The sequence below is a fragment of the Corapipo altera genome, unplaced genomic scaffold, assembly GCF_003945725.1.
Source record: "Corapipo altera isolate COAL_440 unplaced genomic scaffold, ASM394572v1 44, whole genome shotgun sequence".
In the NCBI taxonomy this organism is placed as follows: Eukaryota; Metazoa; Chordata; class Aves; order Passeriformes; family Pipridae; genus Corapipo; species Corapipo altera.
The window spans coordinates 2708126-2724386 of NW_020884880.1; the positions used below are offsets into that span (position 1 = coordinate 2708126).

General features: G+C 39.4%; 1 protein-coding gene across 2 annotated transcripts; it reads right to left on the reverse strand.

Annotated features, from left to right (window-relative positions):
• Positions 1-10378: 10378 nt before the first annotated feature.
• On the reverse strand, positions 10379-16261 carry TFPI2 (tissue factor pathway inhibitor 2). Of its 2 annotated transcripts, none has more exons than XM_027639441.1 (5): positions 16149-16261; positions 15862-16041; positions 15197-15376; positions 13771-13944; positions 10379-11415 (listed from the first exon to the last, which is right to left on the reverse strand). In XM_027639441.1, the coding sequence occupies exons 1-5, from the start codon at positions 16228-16230 to the stop codon at positions 11315-11317; spliced, it is 717 nt and encodes a 238-aa protein (XP_027495242.1). In that variant the 5' UTR covers positions 16231-16261; the 3' UTR covers positions 10379-11314. The 2 variants fall into 2 exon arrangements, with proteins under 2 accessions (XP_027495242.1, XP_027495241.1); XM_027639440.1 differs by having other exon boundaries at positions 10379-11418.

The following is a 16261-nucleotide window of genomic DNA, read 5'->3' on the forward strand; positions in this document are numbered from 1 at the left end:
ATACATTTGAAAGGCAATTCAGTCTTACAATACTAGTCTGTCATTAAATCATGATATTTAGGCTTTTAGTTCTGTTCCAGCTTAGCAGTGGAAGAAACTATTTGACTTCTCTTTCTTGCTTGGCAAAACGATCGTGAAAGGAGCTCCTTTGTTCTCAGGACAGTGTAAGTAGAACTAAAAATGCATCACCTGTGAGACTTTGGGATTAACCAAAGGACAGAAATTTTGAGGTATGACAAGCAGCACTGCTTACCAGGCCTGCATTTCACATGTACTGAGTGCTCTGATTTCTTCCCATAAGTTCCTTACTGTGTGGCTTCTACAGGATGAATTCCATCACTTTGTGGTTTACTCTTATGTTGGTCATTCTCAACCATGAATGCATTTGTGAACCTCCCTGTTGTTTTATTAGCATGACTGGATCCACATGAACCCAAATCTCTGGCCTTTCCCATAATTTGCTACAAGGCCACCCTGTAAGGGCTTTCTGATTCAGCTCATGTGCAGGGAACCGACACAAGAACCATTACACAACATGTAAGGTGTATATGTATTTTTTCATGCTACTCTCCACCCATCCCAGGCATTAACCAGATATTAGGTGTGACAGAAGACATCTTGTCAGACATGGGTAAATGCGATAGACCATTCATCTTCCTTGTTGTTGCTGTAACATCTATAGCTTTCTTCTTTTTTCAGCAGTAAATGGGAGAATTTAAGTCTTAGAAACTGATTGTGTTCCTTACAGATTTCAAAAATAAACAAAGTCATGAACAACACAGCTAACATCTTTTTTTGTGTTGAAATTTAAAGAAAAAAAAAGAAAAGGAAAAAAAAAGAAAAAGAAACAAATAAAAAAAAGATAAAAAGAAAAAAATCCACTTATATCGTAGTCCGTGCCAAAAAATGTTGGCAAAAAGGCAAAAAGTCAAGAAGTCAGTACCAGAACACATCCCTGCTGGATGATGACAAGAACTAATTCAGTGCAGCAGCATCTCCATTAGCTGAAAGGACTGAGACTGTGGGTGCCATGACAGAGACCTTGAGGTTTACCCCATGTTCATCTCAGTCCCATTTCTGAGATTTTGTGGCATGGCAGCGAGTCGGACATAAACAGAGAGAATAAAAACAACCATCACCTAAGGACAAAAGTTTATTAAATAAGAGGTTAAAACCAACCTGTTTATCTGGTTGATTTTTCAGAAATATTTAAAGCTAATTGTATCATTATGAATAGAATGGTAATGTTTTTATTTGGTAATTTTTCTGGATTGCTTTTCAACTGGATGATAGGTGTATATTAAATTCAGCTTCAGTCTCAGCCCCTCCTTCCCTCCCTCCCCCCCCCAGCAAACTATCACCCTTACTTTACACGGCTTCGTGGCCTCTTGTGGTATAGCTCCCCTAACTGAGGTGACAGACCTATCTGTCCTTGCAATCTTCACCAGGCAGTCTGCTTCCATCAGTTCTCTTTCATGTATATAAATATATATGGTATGAGCCATTGATTGTGTTTTAGTCCTCATGAAGAGGCCAAATGACAGCACTCAGATCTTTTAAAATTGCATATTTTTCAGTCAACTGTGTTCAGGGCTGACAGTTAGAGGGACTTGAAATTCCAGCTTTCCTCAAAGAGATCTGCTCTCTGCTTCCCAGCCTTGGACCAGGAGCTCATTCCATCAACTAACCTTCAAGATCAAAAAGGTTCTGGTATTGAGTCTTACTGGAACTGGAAGGAGCAAGTGAAAGGCTGTGTATTGCAGGAATCCAAACTATTCAGTATGTCAACACTGTTTGAAGAGCCACGTGTGCGTCATATTCTTGTTTGCAAGCTAATTAGATTGCTTGTTTTGAAAGATGGATTAATGAATTAATCACAGGGTGTGGTAGATTTTTTTTTGGTATTCTGAGACTGATTTAATATGAAGGGGTTTATTTTTTTCCACGTATGATTCATTTCAGAACTGGAAAACACATAAAGTAGAAGTCAAAATGATAACTATGTTAAAAAATGGAAATCATAATCACTGCCATCTTTGGCACAGCAAGCTTTCTTTTATGTTATCTAAAGCTGTAGATAGTACAAGCAACCATGGAAAGAGGGAATGATATGGAAGCTTTCTAGTTAATAAATCAAAGCTGAATGGAAAAGGGTGTGGTTTTGATTACACAAAATGCCAGACAGATTTCTGGTTTGCAAATCTGAAAACAGGAGTGGTTCACATCTTGATATTTTCTCATACTGCACCATTTATGGAATTTATACTATTTTTTTCTTTATTCAAATTAATTAATTTTTGGGCAACCCCCAACGTTACAAAATTCCCTGCCCCAAATTTACAGATTCAAAGGCAGAAGGTAGCAGAGAATGGGATCTGGCCCAGCCTCTGCTCAGTCTCTGCTAGATTCTGCATAGATGGAGACACTCATTTCTGTCCAGTTCTCCAAGCTGGGTATTTATATGTGCATTTTTTGCTTATTTTCCTCTTTTTCAGCTTTCCCATTGTAGACAGCTGCCCACGTAATAGGCAGAATTCTTCACATCCTTTTCTTGGTGGCCTAACCTGCTGAGCACTGCATGGTGAGATCCTGGCACTTGGCACACAAAAAGGGAAAGAGTCCTAATGTTAGGCAATGCCAAATTGTGTGATTCTGAGCAGGACATTTTGCATGAACTGTAAACCATCTGGTCTTCAATCGCTTTGAAAATGAGAGGTGAAACCAGATTTTCAAAGATATTTACCTTAATAAATAAAGATAGATAGAAATGTCCAAGAACAGAGATAAGGCACCCTAGACACTTTCTAAAAGTTCCTGGGAAATTCCCACTTTATCAATAGGAGTTAGGCAGCTGGGCACTTATTAAAATCCCACAAATCAAACACCTTCATAAATGCAGTCTTTGTTTCTTGATCCCTTCTGTTTTCACCTTTGCTGTACAAACACTCTCTGTACAGATACAGTATTGTGCAGTTCTTTATCCAGCAAGCTGCTTTTGGTTCTTCTTCATTACTAAAGCTGAAGAAATATCAGAGACCAAAGTACAGACTTCAAACTCTCCATTACTAGTAAAGGGGACATTGTACAGGCCAAACATATGCATTAAGGCAGTGCACTGAGTCAAGGCAGAGTTTCACACCTGCTGATTAGGAAAATAAGCATTTTTCTTGAACGTTAACTAACTTTTAAATGGAAACTTTGCAGAAAAAACCCACACAGTAAGACAGTCCTAATTATATTTTGGACCACGACTATGCAAACGTCTGAAAGAGACATTATCAAACCTACTCCTAATGGAATAGATTTTATCAAACCTACTCCTCATGGAATAAGTTTCATCATAGTGAATGAATAATCTATACCACTGCTAGGTATGGATTTATTGCCATTTCTTTTCCCATTTACTTAGTTTGAAAGCAGTAACATAGGGAAAGAGCGGTCACAGTCATTCAGCAGTTGCAAAAATATCACTTATGCTTTAGTGGGCTTTATGGAGCATTCAGTGCTGCTGAGATTTATTGCATCAACTGGAAAACAAAATTGTTATTATTTTATGTTTTCAGGTGTCTGAAGGTGAAAAACACTACCTTTTAGACTTGTTGACCAGTAGAGTGATGCATTTCAAAACTCTATTAATGCTCCCATGTGAAAGTGCAGATAGCTGAATTTTTGATTTCTTTTGCTTTTTGTATGTTGGCTGGTGTATGATAGTGCTGTAATATGACCATGTGGCCAACAAGTTTATCATGTAGTCCTCAAAGAATGTAAATCAATATTGTTCCTTGAAATAAAATATGCTGCTTTTATCACAGAGCATACTGTACAGAATAGACAGTGGGATGGATTTGCTGAAAGGGACAGGGAAGGAGGGCTCTGTCACTGTCCTCAGCATCACAGCAGGCCAGGTCATATGGTGGGAGCCCCTCTGCTCACTCCTACTCTCCCTCTCCCTCCAGCCACTTCCCCACCCCCATTCAGAGTGACACCCCCAGCCCTGTGTCCCTGCCCAGGCCCTGCTCCTCTTGCTCTGTACCCTCAACCCATGTCTCTAGCAGTGAGCTGCCTGTAGCTCTGCACAACACTGAGACAGATGTCCTCCTCAAATCAATGTTCCCAGCACAGGCTGTGACTTGCACTGGGAATAGGGATTTCCCCAGGCAATGGCAACGGGAAGTGCCCTGTGTACCCAGAAGGATGGACTCTCCTGTATCCTTAGTTTTTCTGTGATGTCCTCAGAAAACTTATTTGCATTTTCAGCATTACTTCAGCTAAGACAGTCATTCATACTCATAGCAAAATTTGGGCTGAAAGGAGTTTGGAGTTCACCTGGCTAATAAGCACTGAGAACACGGTCGGGTCTGGCAGTTCCTTGTTTTTTCATGAACACGGTGCAGGACGAGGCTGTTCAAGTGGGCAAAGCAGGAGGAAGTGCAATGAGTCAAAGAATGCTCTCCCCTCCTCCTTCCAGCCTTATCAGCGGAGAGGCTCGGACAGACTTGCACACGAATCAATATGATTGGCAAAAATGTCCCCTTTATTAGAGGAAAGGCAGCTTATATGCTGCCCGTGGCACAGAGACATGTGACTCTTCCCCAGGCCACATTGGATACATAAGGAAAACATACTGTGGTGTACAGTACTAATTGGAGAACAGTAGGTGTCCATAAAACTTGTTTTCCTGACAGAACAACTCCTCCTTCACCTTGGCACAAGGCCTGCAGCCATACCAGTGGTGCAGTATCTTTTTACTGTCTGCACCCAGCCATGCCAAGGTGAAGGTCTCAGAAATGCAATAGAAATTGTTCACACAATTTCTGTCCTCCGACACAGTCTAGGATTCCCTAGACAGGGAATGAACATTGCTACACCACTAGCAAAAATAGCTCTTGTGATCAGGAGGGACAGTGTAAGAGCTGAGACTATCTTATTTTCCTCTGATTTACCTTTCTCAAGTGCTTAAGGTATGACCCATCTCTTTTCTCTCCACAAAGCCATCTGAGCTGTTTCTCAGTGGCTTCTTCACAGAGCTGAGGGTTTCAGCAATAAATAGTTCAAGGGCATTTTGAGGCTCTGAGGTCTGGAGCCTCACCCTCTGCAGCTGACACTCAGCACACTCCTCCCTAACACTTTATGGGCTGAAATCAGAAAGCAATTTTTAGGAAATCAGATTTCTCAAAACTGAGAAAAAAAAGAAAACTTCAATATTAAATGCTACTGAATGCTCACTGTTGTATTCAAAGGCATTCATGTCTGTTCGGGATAGAAAAACTGCAGGTGTCTCTTCAAAAAATGAGGCAATAAAGAGTTGGATGACTCTCAGTCAGCTCTATCACAATAGGTTCAGAAAGAGCTTCTTTATTGTATATCTGGAGATCGAGAACAGTTTTCCATCAGCATAACCGCAGAGTCTGTAATCTTTTTTGAGTCCCAGATTAAAGAAGAAAATATAAAATTAGAAAACAGAATAAGGTGAGATCTACTTCAGTGACACATTTATTTTTTTAGTCTTTCTGGCTTTAAAAAGTTTTATGATAATTAGAATCTATGTGATTCATACTTTACTGTTTTATTTTAGTACTGCTTAAGTTAATTCACACTAGAAGAATGCAAAATAGCTATTATGAGACCAGTTAAGGAACCCATTTTAATTGCCAGTACAAAAGTTACACTTAGGTGTCTACTAATGTATAATATATCAGAAGGAAGAATATCCAAGCCATCTGATGAAATTAAACCATACTAGGGAGATTTTAAATTTCCTCCTTCAATATAAACTGATCTCTAATTATCTGAACATTGATTTAGATTTAAAAAGAAGACTCTTAACAGAATTGGAAGCAACAAACCCTGATAAAACCTAATCAAGGAAATGCCTTTAATATTAAAAGACATATTTTCTAGTGTTTTATAGAATAGGCTTCATAGCAGTTTTAGTTCTAATCCTATTTGAAGACATACTGGAGTAAAGTAGTGAGTTAGTTGCCCCACTAGAGCATGTAATCCTTCACATCATACATCCAGCAACTCTGCAGGCACTAAAATAAAGGTCGAAAATTTTTTGTTTAGCCTTTGTTTATTTGCTTGCACCCACTGATGAGCACTGGCAAAGCAGAGCTCAGGTAATGCAGATACATGTGCTGCTGCAAGGGAATGCTGCTCTGTGCCAGATCATGTTTCTGCACTTAAAAGAGGTTACTGAAGTTTTTGGACTCACTTCAGCTCTTGTTGAAATCGTGGTAGGATCCCTTTGGCTGGCGCAGGGGGAATTTTACAGGTTCCTTGTCCTCCAGTGCAGCAGCCTGGATCCATGAGAGAGAGTAAATACCATTCGTCATAACTGTTTTTCTCATGAGACTTCCCTCCCCCTTTCAGGGAGAAAGAGGAAAAAAGCCTTGCTAGTTGTGCTGTTTTCTACTGGAGGTATTTTTATAAAATATTCTTCTTTAACATCAGTAAAACTCAAGATTCCTCCTTGTTGAAAATTACTGTGATGATGGAAAGCTCTTTTCTGCTTTGGTAATGCCAGTAAATGCCTTTACTCTCTCGCCTCTTTAAATAGCTTTTATTAGTATAATCTATCCTCTTCATCTTGCTTCCTACATACAAAAAAAAATATCCCATAGACAATAGTGTTCATAAGCATTTATTACATACTAGGAGTTTTAGTACTGCATTTCACACTAAGCTTTTAAAAACGTAAACAGGCATTGCCATCTTAGAAAAGATGCTGCAAACTTCCTGAGTACTACACTCCCTCCAAGAAAGCTCACTGAGCAAAACCATTGTAATTCAGATGGCAGACATATTAAAGAATTTAACTTACAGTTAATATATTAAGGTGCTTAATGAGGATTTGGCCTGAGAAAACAATAAGGCTCAATAATACTGTATGCTCACCAGCTTGAAGTTCAGCCCCACCAAATCAGACAATGTGATGTGCTGTGAGCTGAAACTGCATTCAAAAGCCTCTGAACACAAGCAGTTAGGCACCTAATCCTATTTGTCTGGAAGACATCAGTTTTGCCCATATTCATCTGAAATTATGGTCAGCGCTGCCAGTACAAAGTGAACCTTCGTTAAAAGTGACTTGTTTTATTCCCACATAATAGATACAATGTTTTACATTTCATAAATTAGTCTTTAACTTGCCTGAACTATCTCTCTTTTATAAATAGTTCAGTTCCCAGTATGAGCTGGGAATGCTCATTTCCAAATAATTTGGAAATTATAACTCATGGGCACATCAGAGGCTAATACCTCAAACAGCATGCTTTTATGCATCTTGTTTACATAGATTACTTTTTAAATATCATTGCCGTTCATTAGGCTGTATATACTATGATTAACACCCTTCTCCTCAGCAATTAAGCAATTTATCAGATGACAGACATTACTGTACAGGACCACCATAGACTGAAAAATGAGAGAAGCAAGTATCTCTGCACTAATTATTGCCAGTGATAGTCTTTCTTTCTAGAAAGATAATGAGGCAGATTTTGCTTTCAATAACACTAATGTAAATGCATAATAATTCTGGCACACACATAATGTGGTTCTTCCAGATTCACATAGTCACAGCTGGACTGCATTCATCCAGTAGAACAGATTTATTATCCGTATCTGGATCAGAACAGCTGCCCTCAGCAGTATAGCTGACTTCAAGCTTAGGGATAAAACCTCTCATCTGTGATCTGAAACACAAGTTTAGGAATTTTTTTAATTTTTTTTTCATGGCACATTATTTCTAATAGATTATTTTTTTCTAAAATAAAGTTCTATGTTTTTCACCTCCTCAGCTGATGAGAAGTGGCAAAGAAACAAGGATGCTTCTGGCAATCAGAAATCTGACTCCAGGGATAAAAGCTGAACTCATCGCCAGTTTGCTCCTAAAGTATGGAACTGCAAGAAAGCCATTTACTGGGCCAAATCACTGTTAAAATGAGATGGGCTAAATTCTGCTCACCATCATTTAGTTTATCAATAAAAATATTACCACAGGGATTCCACAATATTCCCCATGGATTTTTTTCCTTTTCTCTTTTTGACACTTAAAATTCCACTGAAATAAAAAGATGAAGCCACTCTCCTACTCTGGAAATACTTTACAAAGCAATTCCTTGTCACAGATCTATGATGAAAAATCAGTGCAGTTTTTCATTTTTATGGAGCTTTTTATGTAGTTCTTTGCAAGTTATCACTAAGAAATGAACTGGAATTATGGGTCATAATGAAAATTAAAGAGCAGCGATGTTGCAATGCAGTTTATTAAAATCTGCTTATTCCAGCAACTACTTTTCAGTGGCAGGTATGACTGCCCCATGCAAATCACTAGTCATGAGTTTCAGTGGCAGTTTGCCTATGCAAGACAAGATGAACCCAAGTGATTATAATCCCTGCTTCCGTCCTCTGCAGTAGAAATTTGCACTGTGACACACAAGACCAGATGCTGGACACTGGCTACTATAATAAAAGCTAATTTGCAGGATGGTATGGGCTGCATTAATTTTAAACGTGGCAAAACACTAACAGTTGGCCCAAGCTTGGGCCAGTGTTGTTTCATCAGCAAACTGAAAAGGGAATTAAGTCATGAGTCATACAGAAGGCTGTAGATGATAATTATTTAGATTAGTCAAAGTCACAGCCGTCTGAAGGAATATTAGAGTAACCTAAGAATGTGAAGTAAAGCAGCACGGTGACACCTGAAATTCTTTGTAGCTTAAAAAAAAAGAAGAAGAAAGAAGAGAATAAGACATTTACCTGAGAATATGGTACAACCTATGGAATAGCTTCAATAAGGAACTGAAAAAACTTCCATGGCCTCCCTCTTTCCTCTTCCCCTGCCCCCTCATCCTCCTCCAGAATACTCAAGAGTCTGCTCACTAGGAAACCTTGTAAAAATTATGGATTGCTTACATTAAATTTCTGCGTGATATGAGGTAGATAAGGGATTAAACCCCAAGCTGCTGAAATTACACTGAGTAGCAGTAAGCCCTCAGACTGTAAATTATGTTTTTCCTTAGAATTTAAATTATGTTTTTATTCAAGGAAAGAAAACACCTGTGGAGCAGCCACATTACAAAGGGCTGCAGTGGCCACTGCAGCATCCTGGGTGCAGCCTAGGCCATCAAGACAGCTCTCACTGAGCCCCTGATGGGGCCCGAGCAAAAGAATAAACTCTTGGATCCTTTCCAGGACACTAGCTGGGTATTGCATTGCTCAGGACATGTAATGATGTGGGACAAGGCACCAAATTACAAGACCAAAAAGTCTCCAGTGAGCTGGAGCTGCTCTCTGGTTTTGGCCTCCCTTTAAATCTCAGGTCCACTTCCATTTTTGCATCCCTACTCCTGTAAAAGTCAAAGACCCAGAGAGATAAGGAATAATACTAATTTCTCAAACATGTTACCAGAGACTATACTCCGTGGTGATGTTGTTAAAAGACAGTCATCCCCTACAGTTAAAAACAGTGTCTAAATTGAACTTTAACTTCTGAAACAGGCTTGTGTTTCTATAAGCCATGGTCAGAAATCTGCAACAAGTGCAGTTGCGGTGCCCCAAATACTAGTGTCAGACATGAAAAAATATTCAGAGGACACTCTGAGCTGCTGCTCTAAACAGTGCAGAGGAAGTGACACAGGCAGTGCCATGGCTCCCTCAGGGAGTTTAGACAAGCCCCTTTCTGTTTGAAGGCTGGTTACCAAAGAAGAGGTTTGGCATGGGACAAACACTTAAAACTGTCACTGGTTACCTGCAATTTTCTATCACGGAGTTTCCTCATTCATCTGCAATAAGCAATAGATTAATTGAAATAAGAAAGGTTTTTGAGACCAAGAACCAGAAATAGAGTGGTAGAAAACTATGGCAAGCACAGACAACTGCTCTAATTAAAAATCCAGCAACGAGAGAAACATCTGTAAGAAAACAAATCTTGACTAGTTTGCCCATCATGTTGCCTCTCAGAAATGGGTATAAAGTACACATTTGAATTTTTCTATCTGAGAGCCATGTAGTTTCAAGCAAGCAAATAAGGTGTTACCCAGATAGTGCAACATTCAACTGAAGACCCAGCAGCAAACAATCAGCGTAACTAAACACCCCTTTGAGAGCAGCTCTTTAGAGAGCCAGCTGAGCCACAAAAACTGCTGACATCTATGCAATTTATTGGCTTTCTTCAAATGAAGACCTCTGTATAAGGAAACGATTCAAGAGACAACTAAACTCTGCTGGAGTCATAATTAGCAAATAATAAGTTCCATTACACATACTGGTGTATATAACTCATATAATGACAGAACAAGCTCTCTTTTTCTCAAAAAACATTTTATTAACGTTACTTACAAATTTATATTTAGAAAATATTTAGGTGAAATAAATTGAAATTCAGACGTTACTGAAATACAAAACAAACAAGAATGTGCAATATCACCATAGGCATAATCTACCATAAGAAATAAAACAGTGCCTTCAAAAGAGGGATTACACTTTTGCAGAAGCTTCTGCTGTTCTGCTCTAACAGCCACTGCATTAACACAGATATCAAGATCCGCTGCAGATGTAATCAGCATAAAATCAGTACAAATATGCTGATTTATGTCATACAAGAATCTGGAGTGTAACTTCACAGAAATTTCAAATGTCATGAAAGGTAATGGCTACATTGTTATTTCAATACCCAACTAGCTTATTCATTGCCTTTGTCAGAGTGTTTATCAATGTATCCCTATTCCCAATTCTCTCTTGTCCGATGAACTGGATTCAAATTTATACTTTTTTTACCGTTATGAAGACTTCTGAAAGCTTTGACTATGAATCTTAACTGTAAAAGACAGTCTATTTAAATGATAGTGCCAAAGCGTGTAAAATGCCAGGGCAATAAACCTCTGAACATACTTTTGAAATGTTCCTTTTCTTTAGCAAGCAGAGGGCACCAAAAAAAAAAAAAAAAAAAATCCGTGGTAGATTTTAACTGTTGTTCTCTTCTTAGTTATTCTAAGAGACAATTGACTTTTCAAATTTTAATTGATTTGCAACAACTGAAATATTCTCCTAAGGCAGTAGTAACATTCCCCCATAAAAACATGGAAATCTAAACACCTGTCTTTGCCAAAGTATTATTGCAAAGACAAGAGAGCAGAAGAACCAAACTTAGGTTCATTCCTCTATTAAATGCAGTTCTTTATAAAACACTAAGTTGGATAAAAATGAGTTCTGAAAGACAGAACCATGTCAGTATAAAACTGTGTGGAAACTACCTTACAAAAGAAGAAAGTGGAATCAACAGAAGGTGTTTCAAACATCCAAGTGCACACCAGCTTTAAGACTTCTGGTTATACATCTGAGGTTTTTTAATCAGTTTTCTCATTATTTTTCTGCGAGATACACTCATTGGCTTGTTGATTCTCGGTTTCTGAGTCCCTGCTAACAAAACAAAGGAGGGATTTAAGGAAACAGCATGACAAACTCTTTATTGTTTGCAGGGGTTTTTTTCATGTTATGCTGTTCTAACAGTTGTCCAATAATAACAAATAAATCAGAAACTGTAAAATGTGTTTTGCACACCTTATTCTCACACTGTAAGATCTCCAAGGTGTTCACCTTTGGTACTGGAATCCTACTTTGCTGCTCTTTTCCTGAGCAGGCATCAAAGTCTTATCTAGCTGTCCTTATCCAGTGAAGGATAAGGAATGCAGAATGAAACTAAATACACTGCTCTCCCTAAAAAAACCCAAAAAACCCCAACCCAACAACCAAATCAAAAACCATATACAAGCAAAAAAACCCAAACTATCATTACATTTCTCTGAACAGAGGGGGAAAGACTAAAATATAACCAGTGCTTATGGCAGATCAAGAGATGAAATGTGGGTTCTGCACAAAACTCAGAGAAGCTGTAGAGTGGCCTAAGGCAGAGTTAATTCCAGAAATGCTTACAAAGGCTGCATGAAATGTTTGAGTGCAGTTCAGAAAACACTTTGGATAGAAAATCTTTGTCTTTTTGCTACTTATATACTAGCAGCAGTTCTCAATCCTTTTGCTGTCACCCCAATGCATTTGTTTTCTTTTCCAATAGAAACTTTTTTAAATTAATCAGAAACCTTTTCACTTAAAACACTATAGATGAATTTAGTGAGCAGTTGTATATTTGCACAGGGAAGGTCAACTGAACTCAACGTGAGACTCCAGAAGGTAACAAGAAAGATGCTGAGGAGGAAATTTTGGGAGTAGGACACGAGTGGCTTAAGTTGCCTGAATTATTTGCTTAATATTGCCACGCACTCCCAAGCTATAGAGATGAATATGTACAGCAGTACATTAATTAGCACTAATTATGCCCTTAACTTTGGTCTTTGGCTGTATCAACCCTTACTGAATTGTGACATTCAAAAGTTGGTGAAAAAGCTTAAAACTGATACTTGATGTTTGGCTATCCTGGTGCTCCAGTTACCAGACAGACAGCATTTCCCTATTCTTTCTTCCACAAAAAAAAAAGTGAGGAAGAAAAAACATGCAGGTGGATCTGGCTGTGCATGGGCAGGGACAGAGCATGGAGGTCAGACGCTGAAGAGGCAGTTTCCTTCCTCCTCTCTCCCTGCATGCTCCAGACTGGAGCCTGGCCCTACCACTTCACAGGTACTAATAGATGCAAATTAGATAATCACAAGCATCTCAGATAAACTTAGCATGCTATTAAAGACTCTCTTATAATACTACAATAGCAGAGACACACTCAGACTTGTCATCCACAGAAATATTATTGTCATGACTAACTGGCAAGCAATATTTTTATTTCTGAGGACAGTGCTTGGGGTGCAATCCTTGCCTCAGCCCTTGATTTCCAGAAGAATTGTCTTTCAACTTAAGCCTTCTGATTACATACCTTCAATACTAAAGTACTCCACCCTCATGTATTTCATGTTTAAAACAAAGCTACTTCTAAAGTTTTTCTTTTTTCCTTTTTTCCAAAGGCAATGTACATGCTAGATACAGTCTTAAATTCTTTTCCCATTAGTATCAATTTTTAAAATACTGTGCTGTGTCTGCTTCCTGAATCTTCCAAGGAACAACACACAATTATGCTTTTCTCTCTCTCACTTATTTTCATATTAAATGAGTTAAAGTAGAGTATTAAAACTTTCAATAGCTGGTATGAACATATGACTGCAAGTAAAAGCATAACTGTTTTGATTTACAAGCACAGCCAGCAGCTGGTTTAAATAAAACCATTAGGAAAAATCTATTATCATTCCAAGCCTTCCCCCCAAGGCCACAGAAACAGTTTACTCAGCACAATTAATGAGGCAGAAATCTTTAGTAATGGGAATAGGAAATGGAAGCTAACAGCAGGGAATCGAGGTAGGATGGTAACTTCTGAAAATACTAAGGGAAAAGGTAAATTGATTTCACAACTCACTTTAATCTTATTTTAAAAATATGCAGAATAAAAGGATATATTAATTAGTTCATGCAGGTACTGAACAGTTTAAAGACTGATTCCTTGTGGGCTCCAGTGAGTAAGTGAGCTCAGTCTTTTTGTGTGGCCTTCTCTACACTTCATTAATATATGGTGTAACCACCTCCATCGCACTGATCTTGCCAGAAGGATTTAGCATTGCATTTCAATTTTCCCTGAATGTGAAAACATCAAGTCCAAAATGCAAAAAGCATACCCTTGTAGCAAGCCAAGGCAAGTAAAAGAACACCGTGAATACTGGTTGCTGTATGTGGATTGTTTTACCTGCTTATGATTGACAAAATACAAAAAAATCTTACCTTTTCTACAGACATTGTAGCAATCCATTTCAGTAACAAAGTTATTGGCATTTCCACCACAGCCAGTGTATTTGAACTCCTTACACGATTTAGTCTTGGCATCATAGTAATAGCGAGGCACAGAAGAGGAACACAATCCTTCATCCTTAGGGCTATAGCATAGCAAGGGACCAGCTTGGGGAAAAAAAAAAAAGACAAAGAAAAACAAAAGAGAGAGGAAGAAAAATTATATAAATACAATCTCTGTGCGTGGCTTCTTAAAATGTATCCTGCAATAAATTTTGTGTCTAAACTGCTTTTTTTCCCAGTGAATTGACACGACTATTACTGAAGACTTCAGAGACTTACTACATCTAATTCCTGTGAGTTGTGAATTTGAGAAAGCAACAGATCAGCCCAGAAAACAGGATTATTGTCCCACAACTGAAATTCATCAGCTTTGCCCATTTGTGGTGCCATGCATATGATGGTTGAGATATTTACATAGTCTTATTCCATGTATATAGAAATATAACAAAAATTTCAGTGGAACAACCTCTGTAGAGAAAATAAAGGCACTATTTTGCTATGATTTTGCCAGCAAATTCTGTATGCTTTCAGTAAAAAATACAAATTCCACCGCTTTTCTCAAAAGAATCATGTTTCATTTTGCCTCAACAAAATTTTACTTTTCCTGCTGTAAATCTTTTATCAGCTCACTGGATGTGTAACAGAGAAATTAAAAATAATTCACCATTCACCTAAGAAAATGCTGACAGTCTGTCATCAGTCACAAATAACTGTCATCAAGCACTAATAAATGTTAAGCAGTGACAGCTTTGATACATTCTGGTAGATCTCTCTTCTTCCAAGATCCTATCTTGCACTGGACATTAACCTTGTGGTCATGACAATGCTTAGCTATAGTCACCTGCTCATAGTTACAACCTTTCTTATTTTAAGCTCCTATGGCGAGATAGTGAAGAATCACATCAGGCAAAACCTCTATCAGAATCTGAGCTGATGAGTGCCAAAAACCCAAGCCTCCTAATACCATCTCTCAGGCCTGAATTTTAGAAAGGCACTTCTGCTTTATACTACAGTATCAGTGCCCTGAATATGACTGCCACAATGTCTGACACATCTCCCTCAACACAGATCTCCAACCCTGTTATTTCCCTTCAGCTACACCTGTACCTTGACTCTAGAAGTCAAGAAATCAGTTGCATGTAGCCGTGGAAGTATTTAGGCCACAGCATTTTTGCTCTTTCAGTAACAGCTGAGACAAGTAACACATTAAAATTAATGTGGACAATATAAACTTTGCTTCACAGAAGTCTTCAAAATTACCACTGTATGGGTATCCAGAGGAAAATATCAAATAAAGTATCATCTTCATATCACTTTTAAATCATCTATTTTATTAAAAATTTGGAACAACCATTACTTCTTTCTGGTAGACAGTGGTCCACACAAGACTGCAGATCTCTGAAGTTGTTGCCATTTCCATAACAGCCACCGTAGATGAATTCCTCACACCTCATTGAGCTCAAGTTAAAGGCATATCTTCTTAGATAACTCCTGCAAGGTCCTCCATCAGCCTCCAACCGGCATAATTTGGGGACTTCTGCAATAAAAATAATTTCATCCTCTGTAAAATCAACCCGTCATTCTTCACAGATAGAACAACGTGGTAGTGTAGGCAAAACATTATTACACCAGCTGTAAGCAAGTCCCAGCTTGTCCCACCTGCATTCTTTAATGAAGTGGGATAAAATTTACAGGAGGAATCTGATGCATTGATTAGCCAGTAGGTGCCATATTAAATTCCAGTAATAGATAAATTCCACATGTCATTTCTGAGACAACTCATTCTGGTTTTTCTGCCTAAAATTGACATCAGCAAGAAGCAGAAACAAGCAAGAGGGACATCACTTGGACTCGATGATCTTAAAGGTCTTTTCTAACCTTAACAATTCTATGACTCTGTGACACACCGGGTGGGTTCAAAGCATCCCGCAAGCTGCGCAGCCTCCCCGGTGTCCCCGCAGATCCCCTCTAGCGCCCTGCCACCCCGGGGCGCTCTGGGGCACTGCCGGTCCCTGGACTCACTCTTGATGGTCCAGCAGTTTTTCTCGCAGTCGTCGAAGGTGAGGAAGTTGTTGGCGTTGCCGTAGCAGCCCCCGTAGGTGAACTCCTGGCAGCTCTGCGTGTGCCTGTCGTAGTACCAGCGCGGCACCAGGGCGCGGCAGGGGCCGTCGTCGGGGGGCAGCAGACAGGCGCGCTGCTTCTCTGCGGGAGATACCAGCGGCTCAGGCCACTGCCGGCACAGGCGGCCCCAGCCCCGCGCAGCCCCCCACAATGTCCCCCGCGGGGTCCCGCCGAGCGCCCGCTCCTACCTGTGAGGGAGCGCTGCGCCAGGGCGGCGCAGGCCAGCGGCAGCAGCAGCGCGGGCAGCGGCAGGCGGCGGCCCGTGTCCATGTCGCGATGGGCGGGCGGCAGCGGGGTCCCG

Coding starts and splice junctions, on each gene's coding strand:
- TFPI2 (XM_027639440.1), bottom strand. CDS start 16,230: ATGGACACGGGCCGCCGCCTGCCGCTGCCCGCGCTGCTGCTGCCGCTG. Junction 16,042..16,148: donor GGCGCAGCGCTCCCTCACAG/GTAGGAGCGGGC, acceptor TATCTCCCGCAG/AGAAGCAGCGCGCCTGTCTG. Junction 13,945..15,196: donor CCACTGTCTACCAGAAAGAA/GTAATGGTTGTT, acceptor TTTTTCCCCAAG/CTGGTCCCTTGCTATGCTAT.